General features: G+C 42.0%; 2 protein-coding genes across 2 annotated transcripts in view; both read left to right on the top strand.

The window, feature by feature from the left end:
- Positions 1-694: 694 nt before the first annotated feature.
- The window catches only part of LOC118417473, a 30,926-nt gene continuing 10,947 nt past the window's right edge, over positions 695-20,673 (top strand). Inside the window, exons 1-20 of the mRNA XM_035823039.1 lie at positions 695-699; positions 1,006-1,071; positions 1,211-1,276; positions 2,140-2,234; positions 3,470-3,610; positions 4,220-4,519; positions 5,886-5,991; positions 7,333-7,486; positions 8,406-8,502; positions 8,862-8,978; positions 9,522-9,664; positions 10,068-10,240; positions 11,525-11,688; positions 12,874-12,984; positions 13,404-13,542; positions 13,701-13,797; positions 14,315-14,432; positions 15,428-15,469; positions 16,117-16,485; positions 16,865-16,900. Coding sequence (XP_035678932.1) covers positions 695-699; positions 1,006-1,071; positions 1,211-1,276; positions 2,140-2,234; positions 3,470-3,610; positions 4,220-4,519; positions 5,886-5,991; positions 7,333-7,486; positions 8,406-8,502; positions 8,862-8,978; positions 9,522-9,664; positions 10,068-10,240; positions 11,525-11,688; positions 12,874-12,984; positions 13,404-13,542; positions 13,701-13,797; positions 14,315-14,432; positions 15,428-15,469; positions 16,117-16,485; positions 16,865-16,900 — 2,539 coding nt within the window. The remainder of the gene's footprint in view (positions 700-1,005; positions 1,072-1,210; positions 1,277-2,139; positions 2,235-3,469; positions 3,611-4,219; positions 4,520-5,885; positions 5,992-7,332; positions 7,487-8,405; positions 8,503-8,861; positions 8,979-9,521; positions 9,665-10,067; positions 10,241-11,524; positions 11,689-12,873; positions 12,985-13,403; positions 13,543-13,700; positions 13,798-14,314; positions 14,433-15,427; positions 15,470-16,116; positions 16,486-16,864; positions 16,901-20,673) is intronic.
- Positions 18,345-20,010, top strand: LOC118418388 (lactose-binding lectin l-2-like). The gene is made up of 2 exons (XM_035824267.1): positions 18,345-19,353; positions 19,486-20,010. Exons 1-2 carry the CDS (start codon positions 19,095-19,097, stop codon positions 19,872-19,874), a joined length of 648 nt encoding a protein of 215 aa, XP_035680160.1. The 5' UTR covers positions 18,345-19,094; the 3' UTR covers positions 19,875-20,010.

Genomic DNA, 20,673 nt, shown 5'->3' on the forward strand with positions numbered 1-20,673 from the left:
ACTGATATTTAAAGCATGTGGCTTCCTCTGGTTCTGCGTTGGGCTGGTTTAAGATACTGGGTTGGGGGGAATGTTTATGATACCATTCACAATTTCATAGAAAGTAATTAGACGTACGTCTCTCATACTGCAAGCGAGGAGTGGCCATTGTAGGCCTGTGAGCATTTCAGATACACTACTGTTTCTGCGAAAATCGTTGACGGTCACTCTCGCCGCTCTACGTTGCACTCTTTCTAGTGCCTGGGTCCCACTGATATGGGTTCCACACTGTTGCACTGTACTCCAGGTGTGGGCGCACCAACGTCTTATAGCATGTTGATTTGACCCGTGGAGGGCAGTGCTGTAAGCTGCGACGTATGACCGCCAGTATCCGATTCGCTTTACCAGTTGCGTACCTTATATCCTTATCAATTGCTAATGACTAATCTAGGCATTCTATCACATGCTTGAAACAACCGGTTCTGCGGTCATCAAATGCAGGAAACTTGAAAAAAAAGTTAGCCTGTCATCCATAATTTATCATTAGTTAGCTGCATTACTAAACAACATCATTAATATCTCATTTTCAGGATCGCACCATCTCTGGATGTCCACATCCAGTTCTTTTCGTGCCAACTATAATTATAATACATGCATAGTAATTAAAGATATAGTAAAAGATTCAGAATAGATAGATACATTTGATTGTATGCGGATGTGGTACTTTACCAAAGCTTTCAGCTTACAAGCCTCACATTCTCCGGCTTCAGTTTATATCTGTATCCTGCTTTTAACCTACCCAAGCTCTCACATACCATCAATTTTAGTAATGCTACATAATTGGTGACATGTACTCCCCGTAGGTACAATGTATATGAAATATTCTATTCACTGTAATACGTTTAATCAAAGAAGAAGAAGAATTCTGTCGAGAATACAGGCATGCTTTTCCTTGGTTTGAAATAAGTTTGTTCAGCTGAAACACAAGTAGAATTGTATTTTGATCCTTACATCTTCACCTTTCAGTGACTCCTACAAATGTGATATCGCTATCTCCAACTTCGGCAGCGCCGGCCACAGTAGTAACAGCAGGTACCAGACTGAAATTACGAGCATGCAAAATTTGACAGCAGGCGAAAATACATGCATGTGTTTCCTTATTAACAGTTTTAAAAAGTTGGTTGTATGTATGGCTGAATTGTGTTTTCATGCCTTCATGTTCATCTTTCAGTGACTCCAACAACTGTAATACCATCCTCCCCGAAATCGCCGACACCAGCCACTGTAGTAACAGCAGGTATTAGATTGAAAATTGAACTTGATATTATGCAAGTGATTGCAACAACAACAGCTTTGTCTACAGTTGGTAAGGAATAGACATGATCTAACCTAACTAAAGCTTTCCCCAATCATCAATGCAACTCTTAACTGTGTGTGTCATGTCACTGCCCGATTGCTAGCTGTCTCATTGTGTCTAACACGAGTTTTTTCTTGTCTCAAGCTATAGGCTATCTGTTGTGCATGAATTGCTAATCGCTAATCTCTACATTTCTGTCACATGCCTGAAACCAAAGGTTACATGGTCGTCGCATGCAGAAAAAGTACATTTAAAAAAAAAAGCTAGTCAGTCATCAATTATCTACAATTAGCTGCGTTACTAACTAACTAACATTATCAATATCTCAGTTACAGGTTTGCAACATACCGGGTTGTCCGCATCCAATTACTTTTCTGTCAACTACCAAGTAATAGAATTGTACATAACGACGACATACATTTACAACGGAAACATTGGTCATATGCAATGTTACTATAACTTCATCATACTTTTTACAGATTAACAAAATAATTCCGCTTGCAGGTCTAACAGTCTCATTCTTTTCATATCTATAAACGGGTTTCTACCTAGTACCCAAGCTCCCATCCCATTATTTCAACAATGATACATTTTGATCACATTTCCTCCCTGTAGGTATATGAGATATTCCACCAACACTAATGCTTTTAATCAAAGAAGGTCAAGAATCTTGGCGACAATACGATAAGAGCGATTCTCTTGTTTTGACAAAAGGTTGGACAGTATTTTATTCACCAGGATAGGTATGGTTGCAATACAAGTGGGGTGGTATCTTAATTCACGCATTTGTCTTTCTCTTTCAGTGACTCCTACAAATGTAGTACCGGCAGCTACGACATCGCCGGCACCAGCAGCTGTAGTAGTAACAGCAGGTACCTGATTGCAACTTTAACTCCATGTATGTGATATAGGTAGTAACACAACTTACCACAAGATGGAAAGTCCATCGCTTCGCAGTCACCATGATGATGATAGATAAAAGAAACAGAAGGATTTCAGTTAAAACATTTGGTTTGTCGATGAAGGTTACGCATCCATGTGACATGATGCGCAACACGATAGTTACTTTTTGCCTGAGTACGTATTACTTGGAATAACATTTGGTCTGTTTTTTAAAATCATTTAATGACTCTTGGGTAAAGACACAAGTTGAAGACTACTATTAACACCTCATCAGTGACATATGTCAGCGCCCTTAATACCCGCCTCACATTAGGCGCGATTCGTTCGGAAGACTAGTTTACGAGCTCTAAATGACATTTTCGTGAGTAAGACGTCCGGTGTTCTCAAGATCATCTTGCGATTTTTAGGGATCGCCAGCAATTTTCAGGAGTCTTACGACGGTCGCGGTGCAGCGAAACATGTTCTTAACATAAGCGACAAGTCGTAGGAGATCTCCGAGATCGCAGAGCTCGTGACCGAGTCGCAGATCGTGCGTGCAAATCGTGCGTACCTCGCAAGGGTATCGGTCAATAGTCTTGCGTCAATCCAACGATTGAAGACCGATAGGCGAGCACAGACATAGTTATTAATCATCGAACGCAAATCGGATGGCGAACGCCCGTTAGTCGGACGACGTTTGGGCGACGTTCACCCGACTTCCGATTGTTTACAAATATTGAATTTCTGGGAATGTGAGGGTAATTCTAACATTGTGGCCCCTTTGGCAGTATGTAGGCTGGCTTTGTGAAACACTTTCCTTTCTTGTGTCATTTCTATTATGCCCGCGCATTCCATTCATTGGTTAAAAAGATTCCGACAACAAAATAAGCAACATTTATTGATCTCTTGCCTTTTTTGAGGAACGTTTTGTGTTCCCTTGTCCACGTGCAAGAGGTCATGTGAGGTTCATTATCATAGATTTATTCACCGTCGATCGCACGAGGCTCGCTTATATGTGAGGGGAACAGATTTTGGGCGAAAATTACGCAAGACCATCTTAAGATCTTACAATCAGCCGACCTTCCTGCGATCGCGAAGTACGTCCGAAGATCGTATATAATGTGAGGCGGGTATTAGGGCTGCTGCTACGCTGAGGTTTGATGACCATTGGAAAGAAAAAAAACGATATTCACGAAATATTAGGCAACCAAGAATGTCCAGAGCATACTGGCTTGACCCTCCTATTTCCAGCTCCTGGTGCGTTTGACTGTGACTTCGAGGCTGACTTTTGCGGCTGGACTCAGGACAGAAGCGATAACTTCAACTGGACACGTCAGGCTGGTGCCTCGGAATCCTCCGGGACTGGGCCGTCTTTTGACCACACCATGGGGAGTAAGTACAAACGACCATCATACGTTGTTATAGATATATTTCAGGATTAGAAAGGCATTCAACTTTTGCAAATGTAAAGAAGGCTGAACCGTATGCCTAAGCATGCCAAATGTGCGGCAAAAAGAAATAAGCGTTAGTTTGCTTATCCAAATTGCCAATTTCTTTGCACATTTCAAATCATAGTGTTTCATAATGTTGCTCCTCGAGTCACGGCAATACATAAACATACGGGCCAATGATGAACATCACTGAAGATGGTAAGATTAGATTAGACACGTAACATTAACCATAATTCTTAAAGTGAAACAGAAGCAATGGCTTTTAATTGAGATCTAGTATTAGGTAAATATGAGTACCTAGATTTAGTTAGGGACGTTTTAGGAGAGCAACACCCCAAGCACGTGAAAGAACTCAGCACACTTACCGAAAAGAGTAGGGCCCTTACCGGTATGAGTGGATCAATTGAATCTGTCTGGATATGCAGGTTTTATTTGTACTGCATAATCCTCGTGTGTTATGCCTTGAGAGAGTTTACCGGGTATGAAAAAAAACAAGCCAGAAGAACATAGCAGCGAGAGAAATCTTTTTTTTTTTACTTTTGCTCATCAGACGAAACTGGAACTGGCTACTACATCTTCATCGAGGCGAGTGCTCCCCAGGACGTTGGTGACATCGCCCGCCTGTACAGCCCCGCCGTCACCGCCGCCTCCGCCATGTGCCTCCGCTTCTGGTACCACATGTACGGCATGCACATGGGAGAGCTGCACGTGTACACACGGACGGACCCGGCTCCAGAGGTTCTGGTCTTCAACAGGACAGGCAGGCAGGGCGATGAGTGGCACCAGGCAGAGGTAGAGATCGACATTGCTGGTACTTACCAGGTTGGTACGCCAGCTCTCAAGACACAGCGTTGCTATACGATAAATTTTTTTTATTGAATTTTCACATTTACTGATAAAGCTGTGTTTTATCATCGTGTGATGGTCTAGTCGCTGTCTGGTTGGGATGGTCTTAAATTCAAGTTACATATCATTACTTGGAAGCCAAAGAAAGTTTGTCTTTAAGTACAGGTTATAATTTCAAAAATGTCACATTTCAACATTTATTATGTCTGCTTTCATTGATTTTTAAACGTCTTGTTTGGCCATTTTAACGCCATCTAGTATCATAAATACTTTTACTCAAAATCTAATCATCATCATCCCCAGTTTTCTTGCGAATGAAAAGTGACTAGTGTTACATAGTGTTACAGAACTGAACTGAACAGAGTGTTACATTGGTGCACCTTTTTTCCTTGGACATCAACGTTTCAGGTTGTAATGGAAGCAATCCGTGGGTCAGGCTTTCGAGGGGATATTGCACTGGATGACATTTCCATGTCAACGGGGTCTTGCATTAAAGGTATGTTTACATTAACGTGAAAAAATATGTGAATGGTACGAAGAACTGGACTAAGGTTGATCGAATTTACATTTCAAACGCTTTAACTAACCTCTTCACAAGCCCATCACCGCACCATTCCTCCATGCACTGTAAATCATTTTAGTTTAGTTTCAGTATTTTAGCGTTTTTATGCTGGTCTTTCTCTTGTTTGGTACGGGCTGTTCTACCTTTATATTATAAAGAGATGTTTTGTTATTACCACTTAGTTTCATTAGAGGTTAGAAAATACATTACATATATACATTAGTCATGTTACGAGATCCTGTGACAATTTCCGTGTCAAAATAACGTACATATTAGGAGCCAGCAGATGACATATGTTGGCTTAAGCATTACCGTTTGGTACTTGTAATCATGACTATTTCTAGTTCTTTTCTAAGCTTGACACGCAGAGCATTAATAGGTCTTGTGTAAGGATTCTGCCAGGCTTGAAGTTTCTAACACATCAATATTCTAGCGCTGGTAACTCGCACTCGCACAGGTTGTCGTTCTTTTCTGCGCTGGTATCATTAGCACGCAGGCTAGGTTGCTAGCAATTTTGTACACGTTCCCTCTGTCTTCGAGTGGCTTGCAAGGTGTATCTATGCTAGCAACCCTGTCGCAATTGTATGTGGAGAATCTGTCTGCTTGGTTCTGTGCCTCTCTTGAAGATCCTAAAGTCTTGAGTTTTCAAGGCGCTCGGTTACACAAAGGTCTGCCAAATAGCACCATACGGCATGATGATAAATGATAGCACCACAAAGTATCAGGAGAGCAAGCAAGCTTTCGCGTTTTGGCGAAACTCGTCGCCTCAATGCGAGCATGAGCTGAAATTGCTGCCGCCCGCCTGAAGGTTTTGCAGTGTGGGCGCGGTCGTATGCGTACAACGATCCAGGGTACAACGTGAACGGCACCTACATCACTATCAACGGGGAGGAGAGCAGGATTGAGGAACGTGAGTACGAAGTTCATCTTGGATCCTTTCTCTGTTAAAGTTGCGGAAATAGTTAAGTTCTAATCATCATATTTTAGTATAGTATAAAAACGCTACTCAGAATACATATCATACTTATCAAATCCATAGATGTATATCTTACTTTGGAATTGACATAACGTAATAGTGCCAATTTGACGCACTTTTCTTTCACTTTGCATGTTTGGCCATCTACGATTCCAAGATGTGGCATCTCACTGCGCTTGGGGTACTGGTGCGGCACTGCTGGGTTCATTCATCGTTGCACTTCTTCTGTTGTGTTATTTTCGCCGATTTTTTTACAATTTAGATATTGCGTAAAAGTATGACTTAGAATGCAACAAAATACACAAAACGTAATAAAATTCATTCTTTATCTCTAAAATTCGTTGAGTAATCTTGCGAAACCGCACAGGTGCCCGTGGTGCAGTGAGTCAGCACCTTAACCTGTTGATTAATCTACTAAGGATAAAGGGATTAAATATAGATAAGACTGGTTATCTATTTTGCAAAAGTTTAAACTTTGTTCCAACACAAAGAAGGGACTCACCATAAATTTTCGGTCGAGCACTCCGACCTTCTTCAGATGAAATGAATCGCTGACTAATCCGGAAGTCGTCGGATGACGTCAGGTAGCAGCGAATCATAAATGGCGGGAAGGCGAAACCTGCCACCATCACGGTTCAACGAGGGTTGATGTGCCCTAATGTAGATAGCCTCCTTAACGCCCCTCACGAACCAATCCTGTTCAGTGTCTAAGATGCGAACTTGGTCCAGAGACACAGAGTGGCTGGGGGATTCAATGTGTATGTGCTGTGATACCTCTGAAGATGTTGAGCTGCGACGTCTGTGTTCTAAGAACCGGGTTTTTAATGGTCGTTCCGTTTCCCCAATGTACGATTCGGTGCAAGGGCCTCTGATGTTTTGTCCGTTACACCGGATGTGGTACACCACACCACACTTGTGTTCTTTGGGCGTCTTATCCTTAGGCGCCACCAATAGCTGCCTAAGTGTCCTAGTCGGCCTAAAGCAGGTCTTTATGCCTTGCTAGTTGAAGATTCTACGTAAGGCTTCCGAAACATTCTTCAAATAGGGTAATACAACTAGCCCTTTATTCTGTGTATTGTTCCGATTTTGGTTGCCAGTCCTAGTAGTTTTGGGTGACGTCATCCGACGACTTCCGGATTAGTCAGCGATTCATTTCATCTGAAGAAGGTCGGAGTGCTCGACCGAAAATTTATGGTGAGTCCCTTCTTTGTGTTGAAACAAAGTTTAAACTTTTGCAATATGGAATTTACCAACACAGATGAGCTTTCATTCGGATAAGACTGGTTATCATTTCAGTACCACGGAGAGGGCACCAGGTCTTCATTGTGAACGAGAGGACGGGGGCTGTGGAAAACAAGACACATTTCGACACCCAGGGAGATGGCGTTTCTGCAGCGCAGCAACTCACAACCTTTCTGCAGGGAGTTCCCGAGGTAATGAGGCTATACACTGAGCACTAGGATCGCAAGGTCTAATTTTGTGATCGTATGTAGTCAACACAAAATAGATTCATGTGTGGCAACAGGTCTCTTTCAACGTAACTAAGTAGAACAGTTGCCAGGGGCTACTGTACAGCAGACTTCTTGGCACACAATCAAGTACGTGTTCTACTCAACCGACGTTTTGACCATGCGAGCTGTGGTGGATCTGGATGGTAAAGCTATGACTGAAGTAACCAATATTAGCATTAACGTGGCAATGTCAGCATCTTTTCTTTTAAAGACAAAACTTTGCACTGTAAAAAATGTAGTACAATGCTAAACTATGATGTACATGTCATGCGTCTTATGTTTCGCTGCCACTATGATATCTATCAATAGGTTAGAAGAAATATCTCGTTTGTGATTGCCATGTCTGCATGTATAATAAGTAGTATAGCAAGCTATTGAATGACACAACTACCACTATCAGGGCTCGAAATACTTTTTCTGCATACCTTCGCTGGTGCAGGTAACATGAAAAATTACCTGCACCAGACAAATTTTACCTGCACCACTCTGAACTTAAATTATGAATCATGCCAAAATTGTTCAGGAACCATGCATTGCTATTTTTTCTTTCATACTTCATCAATGCAGCTCATAATAATCCATACACACATACATCATAGAACATTTATGTATAAAACCCAGTACATGGACCAGTGCAGGTTAGGTGCAGGTAGACACCAGAAATACCTGCACAGCGCCAATTTTACCTGCACTAACCTGCATATATATGCAGGTGGTATTTCGAGCCCTGACTACAAAATGAAAGATGTCCAAGTTTTGACATGCGTACGTGTGTATTATGGCATATCATATTTCTGTTGGTATCTTATCTTGGCTAAAGCTCAATTTCGTATTATTGCAGGGACGTGTCATAGTTATCGCAGTCCAACAGAGCGGCGATACCACCGTTATCAACGAACCCGCTCTGACACCGTACGGAGCTAACATAACTCAACTAGGTAACGTGTCTCTTCATGAAAAGTTGACATCTTCAAGTGCGGTCTTAGTTGTCGTAAGACGTCGCAAGATGTCGATGTTGTACGACTTAAGAGCAGACCGTGATACATCCAACCGCCGACAAGGATATACATTTTCTATTTTTTTTTACACATGCACGCTTATCTCAGAGTGTTTCCAGTTTGCAATCGGACGACGATTGCAAAAGGGATGTTACCATGCTTTGTACAAATGTTGGGCGCTTGACCTACAAGCTGTCATGTACTAGAATTTTGCTTACTATATTAGGTAGGTTTTTATTATAGTCCGAATATACAATATCCATTTCATCGGTTGATTATATTCTTACACCCCGTGATAGGCAGAAGAGAGTCCTGGGCCATGATCACACAGAAGGGGTCGATCCCACCATGGTTCGTAGAGAAACACAGCGCCAACGGCACAGGACCTACCGTTGTGGAGGCATACATACCAACTGGTAAAGACAAATTCATACTCGTCGCTCTAACGTTAATGGGAACTATTTATATTTATCCTATTCTCGTAAGGTGTTCAATATTCAAGAAAACGGTGCAGGCTGAAATAGAGAGGCACCACAATCCATTAGTATTAAATTGTGAGAGCTTCATATCATGACCATGTCGCATGTTATGGTACGGCCGCATTTGCACTCGTGCCCTGCTCTGAAGGCACACAAATTTGTGCCAATGGATTGTCGGATAAGTGGGGTGCCTCTCGGTGTTTGCAAGATAAGGTTATTTGTCGCCGGTTCCCGGGATGATTTTAACTACGACGGAAAAAAATGATCGGGGCCCGGCCGTGCCTCCAAAATAGCCCGGTAGAAAATTAAAAGAAAAAACCAAAACAGCCTGCAAACTACCATTTTCGCCCCTTTTTCCCATTGTGACCTAAGCATAATCAGCCTATATATGTATATAAGTGCAAATTATGCTACTTCGGAGATTCGCATAATAAACTACGGACATTTATTGAGCTTTTTTTCATTTTCCAAACCGATCAGGCAACGAATGGTCCCAGGTATTTTCCACCGTGCGGGGAACGGGACAGAGAGTGTACGATGCCTGGAGTGCTGGCCCCGGTGAGACCGTCCTCCATAATAAGTGCCAGGTTGTGGAAAAGTGGGCATCTCTTAACATCAAACGAGTAAGTTTGTCTGTCACGTCTGATAGTCTTTGTTTGGCTTGTTAAACTTGTTAAACTAACAAACGCACGTATATAGTAAAAAAAAACATAGTAAGACATGAGTCAATTTGTGTACACATAGGATTAAAAACGCCTGAAATTGAATGATTGTCTCCACTTGATAAGCATAGTGAATAGTTTTCACAATCTGACACAGGTATACATATTTTTGTGACCTTACGATGCCCTTATCGTGGTTCTCAAATGTTCAAACGGATAGTGTGGGCTTCGAACGCCAAACCTTGTGATCCGTAAAGAGTATAACGAGTATTGCTCATAAAGCTGAAGCATGATGCTCTGTAAGGCTCAAGCCCAATCTAGACACCCGCTAACCACAGCTTAAAACGTCTATATGTTCTAACAGGTGAAGATCGTGCTGGAGTCCTCCTCGGGAGATGTAGAGTTGATCTTCGATGGACAGAACACAGACAAGTTCAACTGGTTCTCCAAGTCTCGTCTTCTCTCGTCCCCGTGGAACGACATCAGCACCGAATCTCAAAACGTCTTCTCCATGGAAGGAGCCACTGGCCCGCAGAGGTAAATACAGTTTCTTGATAAAGACAAAACTTTCAAACTTTTTATACTGTCAGTGTCAGTTTGAATCAGCTATATGATAACGTTAACGACCCGCTTTTACATTTTTCTGAATCATAAAACTGAATTGCTCTGACTTTCACACTCTTAAAGACTCACTTTGCCTTTAACTACTTTAGAATACTTAAACTGTCTTCATTCGGAAACTTCCGGAGAGTAATACAGTAGAAGTCGGCTATTGGCATCATCGATTTGTCAGCGAATTTTACCCGTTTACCCGACTTATACCAATAACCCTAGGAGATTCCAAACGATCGGCGGCGGGGGGAGGGGGGTGCTGGTTACGGACTCAGGGAACCAATTGAAAATAACCATACACACACATGTCCAAACTGGTATTATGCACTAAATTTTATTCATGAACATGCATGTTTCATATGCAGAAGTAACATTGATGTACATTGTAGTTCATATTCATCCAAGTTTCTTTTTTACTTTACAGGTACGGGTCCGTCATACGTAGTCCGTAACGAGAAGAAATAAAACAAAATACAACACCCGCTGAGTCTCCATTCAATCACATTTCAGTGCAGAATGATATCTCACATGTTTACACAAATCGGACACCTCATCAACATTTTAATGTAGCGTTAACATCATGTGGTATAAACTGTATCGAGAAATCATATCCACAGAAAGAACTTGTAGTTTTAGCGTGACTCTAAGCTTACCGCTGTACAGACTACATTTATCGACGTGTAATCCCTCAGTCCGATCATCATAAGGTTAAACATAACATATTTTACTGATAAGCATTAGTTTGATTACAACTTTTAAGCGGAAGGTACGCACACGTTGCTGAAAATTGATGTGTCGAGAAAACAGTAAATTTACATTCTATAATCTAATTGCACAACAATATATTTTTGATTTATTGAACTAGTTAAACTGCAATATCCAACACAAAAATTGGACTCACCCAAATTTTCGACTGAACAGCACCAGCCTTGTCAAGGAATGAACAATCTACTGCTGTCGTGACGTCACCTTATGCAGATAGAACACTTTGCTCACTACGCAGTGGATCATAGGTTGACAAAGACTGGTGCTGTTACGTTCAGATGAAAATTTGGGTGAATCCAATTTTTGTGTTGGATATTGCAGTTTAACTAGTTCAATAATGACTTCTACCAAAACAGATGAACTTTCAAGTTCATAATCTTTATTTGATTGTCTGATAAAAACCACACTGGACAACTGTTTCCATGACAACTGTCTCCATTGCAGGTCCTTCTACATCAACCGTCACTATCAGAACTGTCGTGACACCGGTTGGCTGGCGGTGACGGAGGGAGGCCCGGCCGGAGTGTGCTCGTGGGAGCAAGTGTCCGAGGACCAGCTGCCCTACATCATGTTTTCTCGGCTGAACACTTACGTTAGCTGGAACGACGGTAAATGTCCCGTCCAACTATTACTTATTTGTTTATCATTTTGTGCATTGTTTGCACATATTAAGAAAAATCTTATTGTTGCAAGCAATGAGTATAAAAAATCAACATGCAGGCGAAATTAGAAACCTAAAAGGTTTAGTGAGGGCTTCTTAACTGCGCTTGATTAGATTTTCGTTTAGACAAATACTGATAATTATATCACATATGTATTACATAAGACAATATGATCAAAAGAAAAAAACAACATTATAGGTATCTTTTATCATTCAATTTATTTCTAGATTTGACGGTTCTCACTATGCTGAATTGCATGTTCTGTACAGTCTAAAATATGAAAAGGTATGTGACAAATGGACAGGTCTAACTTATATGATTGAAAAATACATTTGCGAAATTGCTCTGCTATTAGAAAAGATACTGAATAACAAGTTTAGGCCCACCTAAATGTATCAAGATACATAATTTGGAGATTCACGTATATTAGCCCGTATGTTTAGTGTGTAGAATTTTATTTTGTTGTTTATAGTAGACCATACGAAAGCCTTTGTCCTTTTTGTTGTGTCATGTGTCAATGAAGCATCTTCTGTTATCCATATACAGTCAAACCTGCCCGAGCGACCACCTCTTCTCAGCGACCACCTGGCCATTTCGACCGCTTTTAATTTCTCGGTCCCGATTTATTTTCCCATTGACGTAAGCATTAAGCGACCTTTTCTTAACGACCACCTGGCCAACGCGACCGCGACCGGCCCAAATTGGGACCCATAACGACCGCATCATTTTCAAAATTGAGGTTTTTGTCGATTGTTGATGATAACTAGCGCGATTTTGTGCCAAAATCGGCCAGTTTGCGTCGGATTTTGGGGTTAAATTTACAGTTTACAGTGTGCGTGTTGTATTTGACATTAAAGACCTCGCTTCTTTGCGTGCGTGCAGTGTGCTTGCTATTTACCGTTAAACACAACAGAAACCATTTATACTTTGCATCGGGCATGTTTTGAGTCAATACTCTTCTCAGCGACCACCTGTCCAAATCGACCGTTTTTTCCCGGTCCCCCGGGTGGTCGTCTTGGACAGGTTTGACTGTACACTCTAAGCTGTATGTGTCTAGAGATTTAACAAAATTTGAGTCAAGCTTTTTTGTTTGATACAGCACATCTGTTTAATTTTGCTTGCCCTTCTCAGCTGTCAATACCGGAATTGCGAATCGTATGGTCATCTACATAGACGCCGGCGACGTGGTGTGCTCCTGTCCAGCTGGCTACACTTTGAATGAAAATGGCACTTCGTGTGATGGTGAGTATTATGTTACACTCGCTGCTGGCTGCTGCTCGTTCCTTACGTTTTGGGACGAATGGGGATACATACTTTTGGGATGTGACGTGGTCACTTTTGGAATTGTCTCCTCGCCACAAAAGCGCCACCTACATTTGCTACATATAGCAGGGTCTGATTGAGTCTCAAAATCCTTTCTTATGGTAGAAACGTAATATCTGAGTAACATTAATCTGTTTTAGTATAAAATTTAGGTTTACCAGCAGTGTTGTTCACATACAAACGTAAAAAGTTTATAACCTGAGTCATGCAAATCATATGATGATGATGTTCGTCCTTCGAATGTCCATCATATATGCGTTGTTATTTTAGCAACTATATCACCGGAAAGTGGCGACCTAACCTATAAAGCTTTAACCATATGTTGCTTCATCAAACAGTGGTGCCTCTCAGCCTAACGTTTAGGACACATGACAACACATACTCTGGTAGTGGCAATTATTTGACAGTGGAAATATTTTCTGACGTTTGCGATGATATCTGCACGGCAACGACGGTGTCCGGACTCAAGAGAAGAGGGTAGGTAAAGTGCGTTTGTTTGTTTGTTTGTTAGCTTTGCCTTCACAGAAGGACAACATTCAGTCGCTATTTGGCGTATCTTTTTACCTGGATGTCTAACCTTCATCGATGAATCAGTGATATCATATCTTCTATTTTCCACATTCTCGACGCCAAAGGAGGGAGTACGTCCGAACCTTTGTCGCTTCCGACTTCGGAGATCCAACGCGACTTCGACTGACAACTTCAGGAACCGACCGACTCCGGTTAGACTGGGTAGGTTTCTGTGCAAAGTACTGAAATTTCCCCTGTTTGTTCTTTTCAGAAAATATACACAAAATCTTTAAATAGATGGTCTACTTTGTGCCGTTTGCTGTGAACAATTAGCAATGGGTCTCAACACAAAGAACTTTCTTATTATCTGGCATATGTGCTTCTTTGACAATTTGTTTGGTTGTTTGACCATTTGTTGAGCCATGGAGTACATAGTGGACAATTTATCCATAATTTACATAGATTAACGTTAGATACAGTAGAAGCCGCTTAATTGCACTGCCTATTTGTCAGTGAATTTCGTGCAATTATCCGGCTGGTGCAATAATACGGAGTTATCCAGTTGGACCGCACCGGTTTGGGATTTGGGGATTCCGTGCAGTTAACAGCAGTGTGCGTTGTGCAATTAACTGGCTTCTACTGCAGTTTGAAGAAAAGACTAAATTTCTACGTGAATGATTTCACTGGCAACTCTAAACCCATTCATAGGTTGTTGATGAGAATATTCTTGTTTTTCCAGATTGACGTCTACAATGGTTATACTGGCCGGCAGGTTCGCTTCTCCTGTCCCAGTGACGGCTGCACGTTGTCGAGAAACTCCCGCGAGGGTAGCACGCAAATCGTCCTGGGTTTGAATGGTTAGTACAGCAATGGCGCGTGTGTATTCTGAGTTGACACATTACATTTTGTAAGCGGGCAACGTGCTGTCAAGCCATGTTGTTGCTATTTAAACATGTTACAATAACAATAGTTTTATGCCTTTTTGTCTGTGTTATTGGTCACGATCTACTGGTTTAGATATTTCGGATGAACATGATGATCTTCCGGTGATATTCGCGTGTCGCTTTTCGTTGTGTGGAACGTTCAGAGCCCAAGGATTGGGGTTTCCTGATGTCAACAACTTCAAGCCCTTTGTTGTAGCCTGCTTGGTTAAGGTGAGCTGAGGATGATGATCTGTCCCTCATTGTCTTGATAGAGGACCGATGGCGACTTGTTCTGTTGGTTAGAGTCAATACTCGCAGTAGTTAGATGTACATTGTTTGTACTTGTATTGAATTGTTTCTGCCTGTTCATTCTAGTTTGGTTTGGTTTTATTTAGGTTTTAGATCTCCTTTAGTGACTGATAGTCACTATTCTTCCTGGAGTCCGGGTGAATGGTACTTATTTTCACTTGACTGAAGTGGGAAAGTCGTGTAAAATGCCTTTCCCAAGGGCACAAGATCGGTGACATGGTCGGGTTTGAGCTCAGGACATTTTGGGCATGGGCCTAACGCGCTGCCGCTGCGCCACGCGGTCCCATCTAGTGACGAAAAAGAGTGATGGATGCCACTCGAAACACCTTGTAGTAATTCTCTGTATTGTATCCAGTTATACAATAGGGACTGAATTGTATATGAATATTGTCTTCCTGTTTGTCTAGCCTTTATGATAGTATGAGGTACCTTAATTTGACACGGAAATTGATATTTGGTATGTAGGTAAGTTACGTAACTGCCAAAATGCCTATCTAAAATTCTTTTGCACACCAAGAAGCACAGACAATGCATGGATCACACTGCACCCTTTTTACCCTCTCTAATATGTACGTGTGATATCCAACTGGCCATTCTATTCCTTCTTGTAACCCGGACAGTGACGACAACGAGTTCGCCCTCAACGACAATGGCCAGCACAGGTGGGCTTTACAAGATTCGTCTTTATCTAGTTTGTGATTCAAATCTTTTTATTAATCATATTACATAGCATTGCAGTGCTGCATAGCAGCCTGATACTTAATGCATTATCCATTGTTGGAATTACATGCTAATAAGCTCAAATCAACGGTGTGGATTTCAAATATTATCAAGCGCTAAAAGAATGTCCCTAACATCCAAACAGTTGGTGCAGTGATAAGTTATCATTTACTGCCTGTCTACAACATTGGAACAGAGCCAAACCAGACATCCAATTCCCCAAGTATCCTATTACACCATTTCCGCCTTACATTTAGCTGGCAGTTCCGGCTGTGCAAGTTGGGAAACACACCAGCACAAACAAACAAACAAACACACCCAACGATTACAATACTAGTACTAGTATCTCCATTCTCACGGAGGTAATATAAATAGTTGATTTAGAAATGCTATGGTCTTGATTTCTTTGATGGTAGATACTGTAGCTTGTGATATAAGGAAGAAGTGGTGTATGTTTGGGCCTCCTAGCAGCTTTCTCTGGAACTGCAGAGACATTTGTGTCAAAATCTTCGAAAGAGAATAACGGAACAAATAACGACAGATTTCCTTTATAGATGTTATGATTCATCAACACACCTTTCTGCCTCAGAATGCCCCGCGGAATGGTCGGTGTTCAATGGAAAGTGCTACAAGGTTTTCACCGAAACACTGACATACAGCCAAGCGAAGCAAAACTGCAACGACCACGGCGGACGTCTGGCAATGATCAAGGACTCGGCGATCAATAATTTCCTCAAAACTCTGCCATCGGACCACAAATGGTTTGGTTTAAGTGACCAGGTTACTGAGGGTCAGTTTTTGTGGGAGGATGGGACGAGTTTGGCTTCCACAGGGTTCACCGACTGGTATCCAGGGGAGCCAAATGGTGGAGCTGGCGAAAATTGTGTCCAGTATTGGAGGCACAGTTGGAATGATCGTGGTTGTACCGACCTGCTGGGGTTTACTTGTGAAGTGCAGGGTAAGTCTCTAATACTCTCTCCCACTCAGTCCCTTAGGGGCAGTCTGTCTGTCTGTCCACAAAGGTTCTCAACTTCTGACGGTCATCTGACGACCTGCTTTGCTGGACTACTGTCTTTTCTGACAACTTCTTGATACCATAGATGTATGTTCTGGGATGATGCACACCTTTCCGTTCCTTTGCATGTGCCTTGTAAAGTTTCATGTGCCCTAACCATCATGGCTTCTTCTTTTTGAATAAGTTAAAGAGTGAAGAAGTTAAGTTAAAGTGAAGAAGTTAGACTGTTCACTATTCTGTTCATCTTCCTATTAACAGAACAACGAGTGGTTGTTTATCAATCACATGATACCAAATTAAAACGTATTTTTTTCGTTTATAGCAACACGGCCAACTCCAACGCCTACCCACGGCACAGGTTAGTTTTAGTAAAATTAATTCACAACATAATTATGATATTTACAACATAAGTACGAGACAGTCTCCGTTATAACAACCTAAAAATTGGTGCTCTATTATAAGGCCTGCTCACATTGTCTAGAACTGCAGTGTCTGTAAATGTTCATAAGCACAACAACCTAACGAAACCAGCGGGACAGATGGCAATTGTGATTGCAAAGCTAATATTCAAGCAGATCCTACAGTGCCATAAGCTATTATAAAAGATGGCCAATGAGTATAGCCGGCCAAAGGGAGTCAGACAGGCACCGAAGCATACACACTCCTAGGCCGGCTTCACTCCTCTGCCAGCTTTTGATGATATGCTCCCCGTAGGACCTTCTTGGAGATTATGAAAAGCGGCGTGGATATCAATGGTTTTGGTGGCATCTGCATGTGTCTGTGTCTATAGCAGGTATAACCACCCTTTGGCGTAACGTACCAGCTTATAGAAACTACTGAACACTTAGGAGGCAAATACACTCTCCGCGGAGACACCCAACAGAATGATATCGGATGCTTCAACCTCGTGCACTTGCACCCAGGGCACATCTAACTTCCGGATCACAAGTCATGATGTTTGGCTAACAGATCGAGAATCTTTTTGCATCTTAGATTTCAATTTTTGGTAACATATTCAAAAACCGATCACAATTGATCATTAAGATGTTGCTTTATTCCTTCATCAAAGCTTGCCCGGCTGGATATATCCAGTATAGCGCGTTCTGCTTCAAAGCCTTTGAAGAGCTAAAGACATTCGAGGAATCGCGCCAACTATGCGCAACGGACAACGCCCGTCTTGCCATGCCCAAGGACAGTGGTACAAACGTCTTCTTAGAAAGCCTGACTACAGCTGGCTCCTACTGGATCGGCCTGAATGACCAAGATGTCGAGGGACAGTGGCGTTGGGAAGATGGCACGACTCTTGATATGACCAAAGACTTCAGCAGTTGGGCCGTTGGTGAGCCGAACAACAGAAACGGGCAACATTGTGTCAGGCACTATGGTGAACTTCTGTGGGATGACGACCATTGTCAGATAACATTAAAGGTTCTTTGCCAGATAAATCTTGGTAAGTCCTTATTGATGACGATGATTTAATTAGACATTTTGTGTTCTTTCAAGCCTCATAGTATGAGGTACCTCATAGTATGAGGTACCTTAATTTGACACGGAAATTGATATTTGGTATGTAGGTAAGGTACGTAACTGCCAAAAGGCCTCTCTTAAATTCTTTTGCACACACCTTCACCAAGAAGCACAGGCAATGCACGTATCGCAGTGGTTCGTTTGCACCCTATCTAACATGTACGTATTTTTTTCCTACGTGATATCCAACTGGCCATTCTATTTCTTCTTACAACCTGAACAGCGGCAACAACGACTTCGACCTCAACGACTGTGGTCGGCACAGGTGGGTATTAGAAATTAGTCGTTATCTAGGTTGATTCAAGCTTTTTTTAGACATAATTTCATAATGTTACATAACATTGTAGTACTTCACAGCAATCTGATAATGAATGCTGTATCCATTGTTGTAATTATTTGTTGAAAAGCTCAAATCGACGGTGTGTATTTCAAATATCAACAAGGCTTAGCGCTAGAAGGATAGCCCTAACACCCACAGACGGTGGGTGTAGTCATGACTCCCTGGCTTCCTGCAACATTGCAACAGATGCAAACCATACATCCAATTCTCCAAGTATCCTATTACACCATTTCTGCCTTACATTCAGCTGACAGTTCCGGCTGTGCAACTGGAGAAAACACACCAGCACAAACAAATAAACAAACAAACACACCCACCGATTACAATATCTCCATTCTCACGGAGTTAATATAAATAGTTGACTTGGAAATGCTATGGTCTTGATTTCTTTTGTGGTAGATACTGTAGCTTGTGATATAAGGAAGAAGTGGTGTATGTTTGGGCCTCCTAGTAGCTTGCTCTGAAACTGCAGAGACATTTGTGTCAAAATCTTCCAAAGAGAATAACGGAAAAAATAACGACAGATTTCCTTTATAGACGTTGTGATTCATCAACCCATCTTTCTGCCTCAGTATGTCCCGTGGAATGGTCGGTGTTCAATGGAAAGTGTTACACGGTTTTCAACGAAAAACGGACGTACAGCCAAGCGACGGAAGTCTGCAGCGACCACGGCGGACGTCTGGCAATGGTCAAGGACTCGGCAACGAACACTTTCCTCAAGACGCTGTCCTCGGACCACAGATGGTTTGGCTTAAGTGACCAGGACACTGAAGGCCAGTTCCTGTGGGAGGATGGGACGAGTTTGGCGTCCACAGGGTTCACCGACTGGGGTAGAAGAGAGCCAAACGGTGGGACTGGCGAAAATTGTGTCCAGTATTGGGGGCAGTATAGTTGGAATGATCGTGGTTGCAACGAACCTCTGGGGTTTACGTGTGAAGTGCAAGGTAAGTCGCGTACTCACTCACTCACTCTCACTCAGTCCGTTAGCTAGAAGCCGTAGGGGCAGTCTACCTGTCTACAAAGGTTCTCCACATCTGGCGGTCATCATCTAATTAGACCTTGTTCTTTCTCAAAAGCCTGCCCAGTCGGATACAGTCCGCATGGAGGATTCTGCTACAAAGTTTTTGAAGAACTACAGACTTACGATGGAGCACGTCAAGTGTGTGCGTCGGATTCCGGCACGCTTGCCATTATCAAGGACCTTGTCACCAACGACTTCTTAGTCGGCCTGACTACAGAGGGTGGTGCCTTTTACATAGGTCTGAACGATATGAACGCTGAGGGACAGTTCCGTTGGGAAGATGGCACCGTGTATGATAATGGCACAGACTTTAGTAACTGGGCTCAGGGAGAGCCGAACAACTCTGGCGAGCAAGATTGCATCAAGATCTCCCCTGGTGGCCGTTGGGGCGACGTTGAATGTGGGATCATTAGGAAATTCATCTGCCAGATAAACCGTGGTTAGTACTAGATGATCAGTAAAGTTACAAACAGCCTGATATCCTTGGTAGTGTAGAGCAAGAGAGTGTAAGATAATGAATATTGCTGTTGTCTAGTACTAGTACTTTTTGCTGCACATTGTACGTTGTAAGATTGTCAAGCAAATAAAGTTCATTCATTCATTCATTTCTTCATTTCTTCAATTATTTATTTATTTATTTATTCATTTATTTATTCATTCATTCATTCAATCATTCATTCATTCGTCCGTTCGTTCATTCATTCATTCATTCATTCATTCATTCATTCATTCATTCATTCATTCATTCATTCATTCATTCATTCATTCATTCATTCATTCATTCATTCATTCATGTTGTGTCCTCGTAAACCTTTACCCTTCAAACAGTCATGCTGCCGTACAAGCAAATCATTTGCCGTGAAACACGCGATGCATTTAAAGGAATTAAACTGAGAAGCAAGCAAAATCATAAAGAAGCTACTTACAAAGGATATTCAGTTGTGGGTAGCCCTTGAGTGCACGTATGACTAGCCTTCATGGGAAGACCGAAGCTTTTAACGACTTAGGGCTCGTTCAAGTCCGCATGAGTTTCTTATAACCCACCGTTGTGCAGTCTGGTTATCTAAAAATGACGTCTTCGGTCTCAAACTTTAGATAAATGAAAATAATGTCAAAACGCAAATAATGCAGACTTAGATATACGCCGAAGTATGAGCGGGGCCTAACGTAATTAATTTTTCACTGATTAAATTACCGCACCGAAAAAGACACACTGAATCTAGACAGCAATTTTTCCCAGCTG

Source organism: Branchiostoma floridae, chromosome 6 (assembly GCF_000003815.2).
Source record: "Branchiostoma floridae strain S238N-H82 chromosome 6, Bfl_VNyyK, whole genome shotgun sequence".
Classification (NCBI taxonomy): Eukaryota; Metazoa; Chordata; class Leptocardii; order Amphioxiformes; family Branchiostomatidae; genus Branchiostoma; species Branchiostoma floridae.

Excerpts from the sequence above, each read along its gene's own strand:
- LOC118418388 (XM_035824267.1), top strand. The coding sequence starts at position 19,095 with ATGGTCAAGGACTCGGCAACGAACACTTTCCTCAAGACGCTGTCCTCG. Across the intron at positions 19,354-19,485 it reads GTTTACGTGTGAAGTGCAAG|CCTGCCCAGTCGGATACAGT; the intron begins GTAAGTCGCGTA and ends CTTTCTCAAAAG.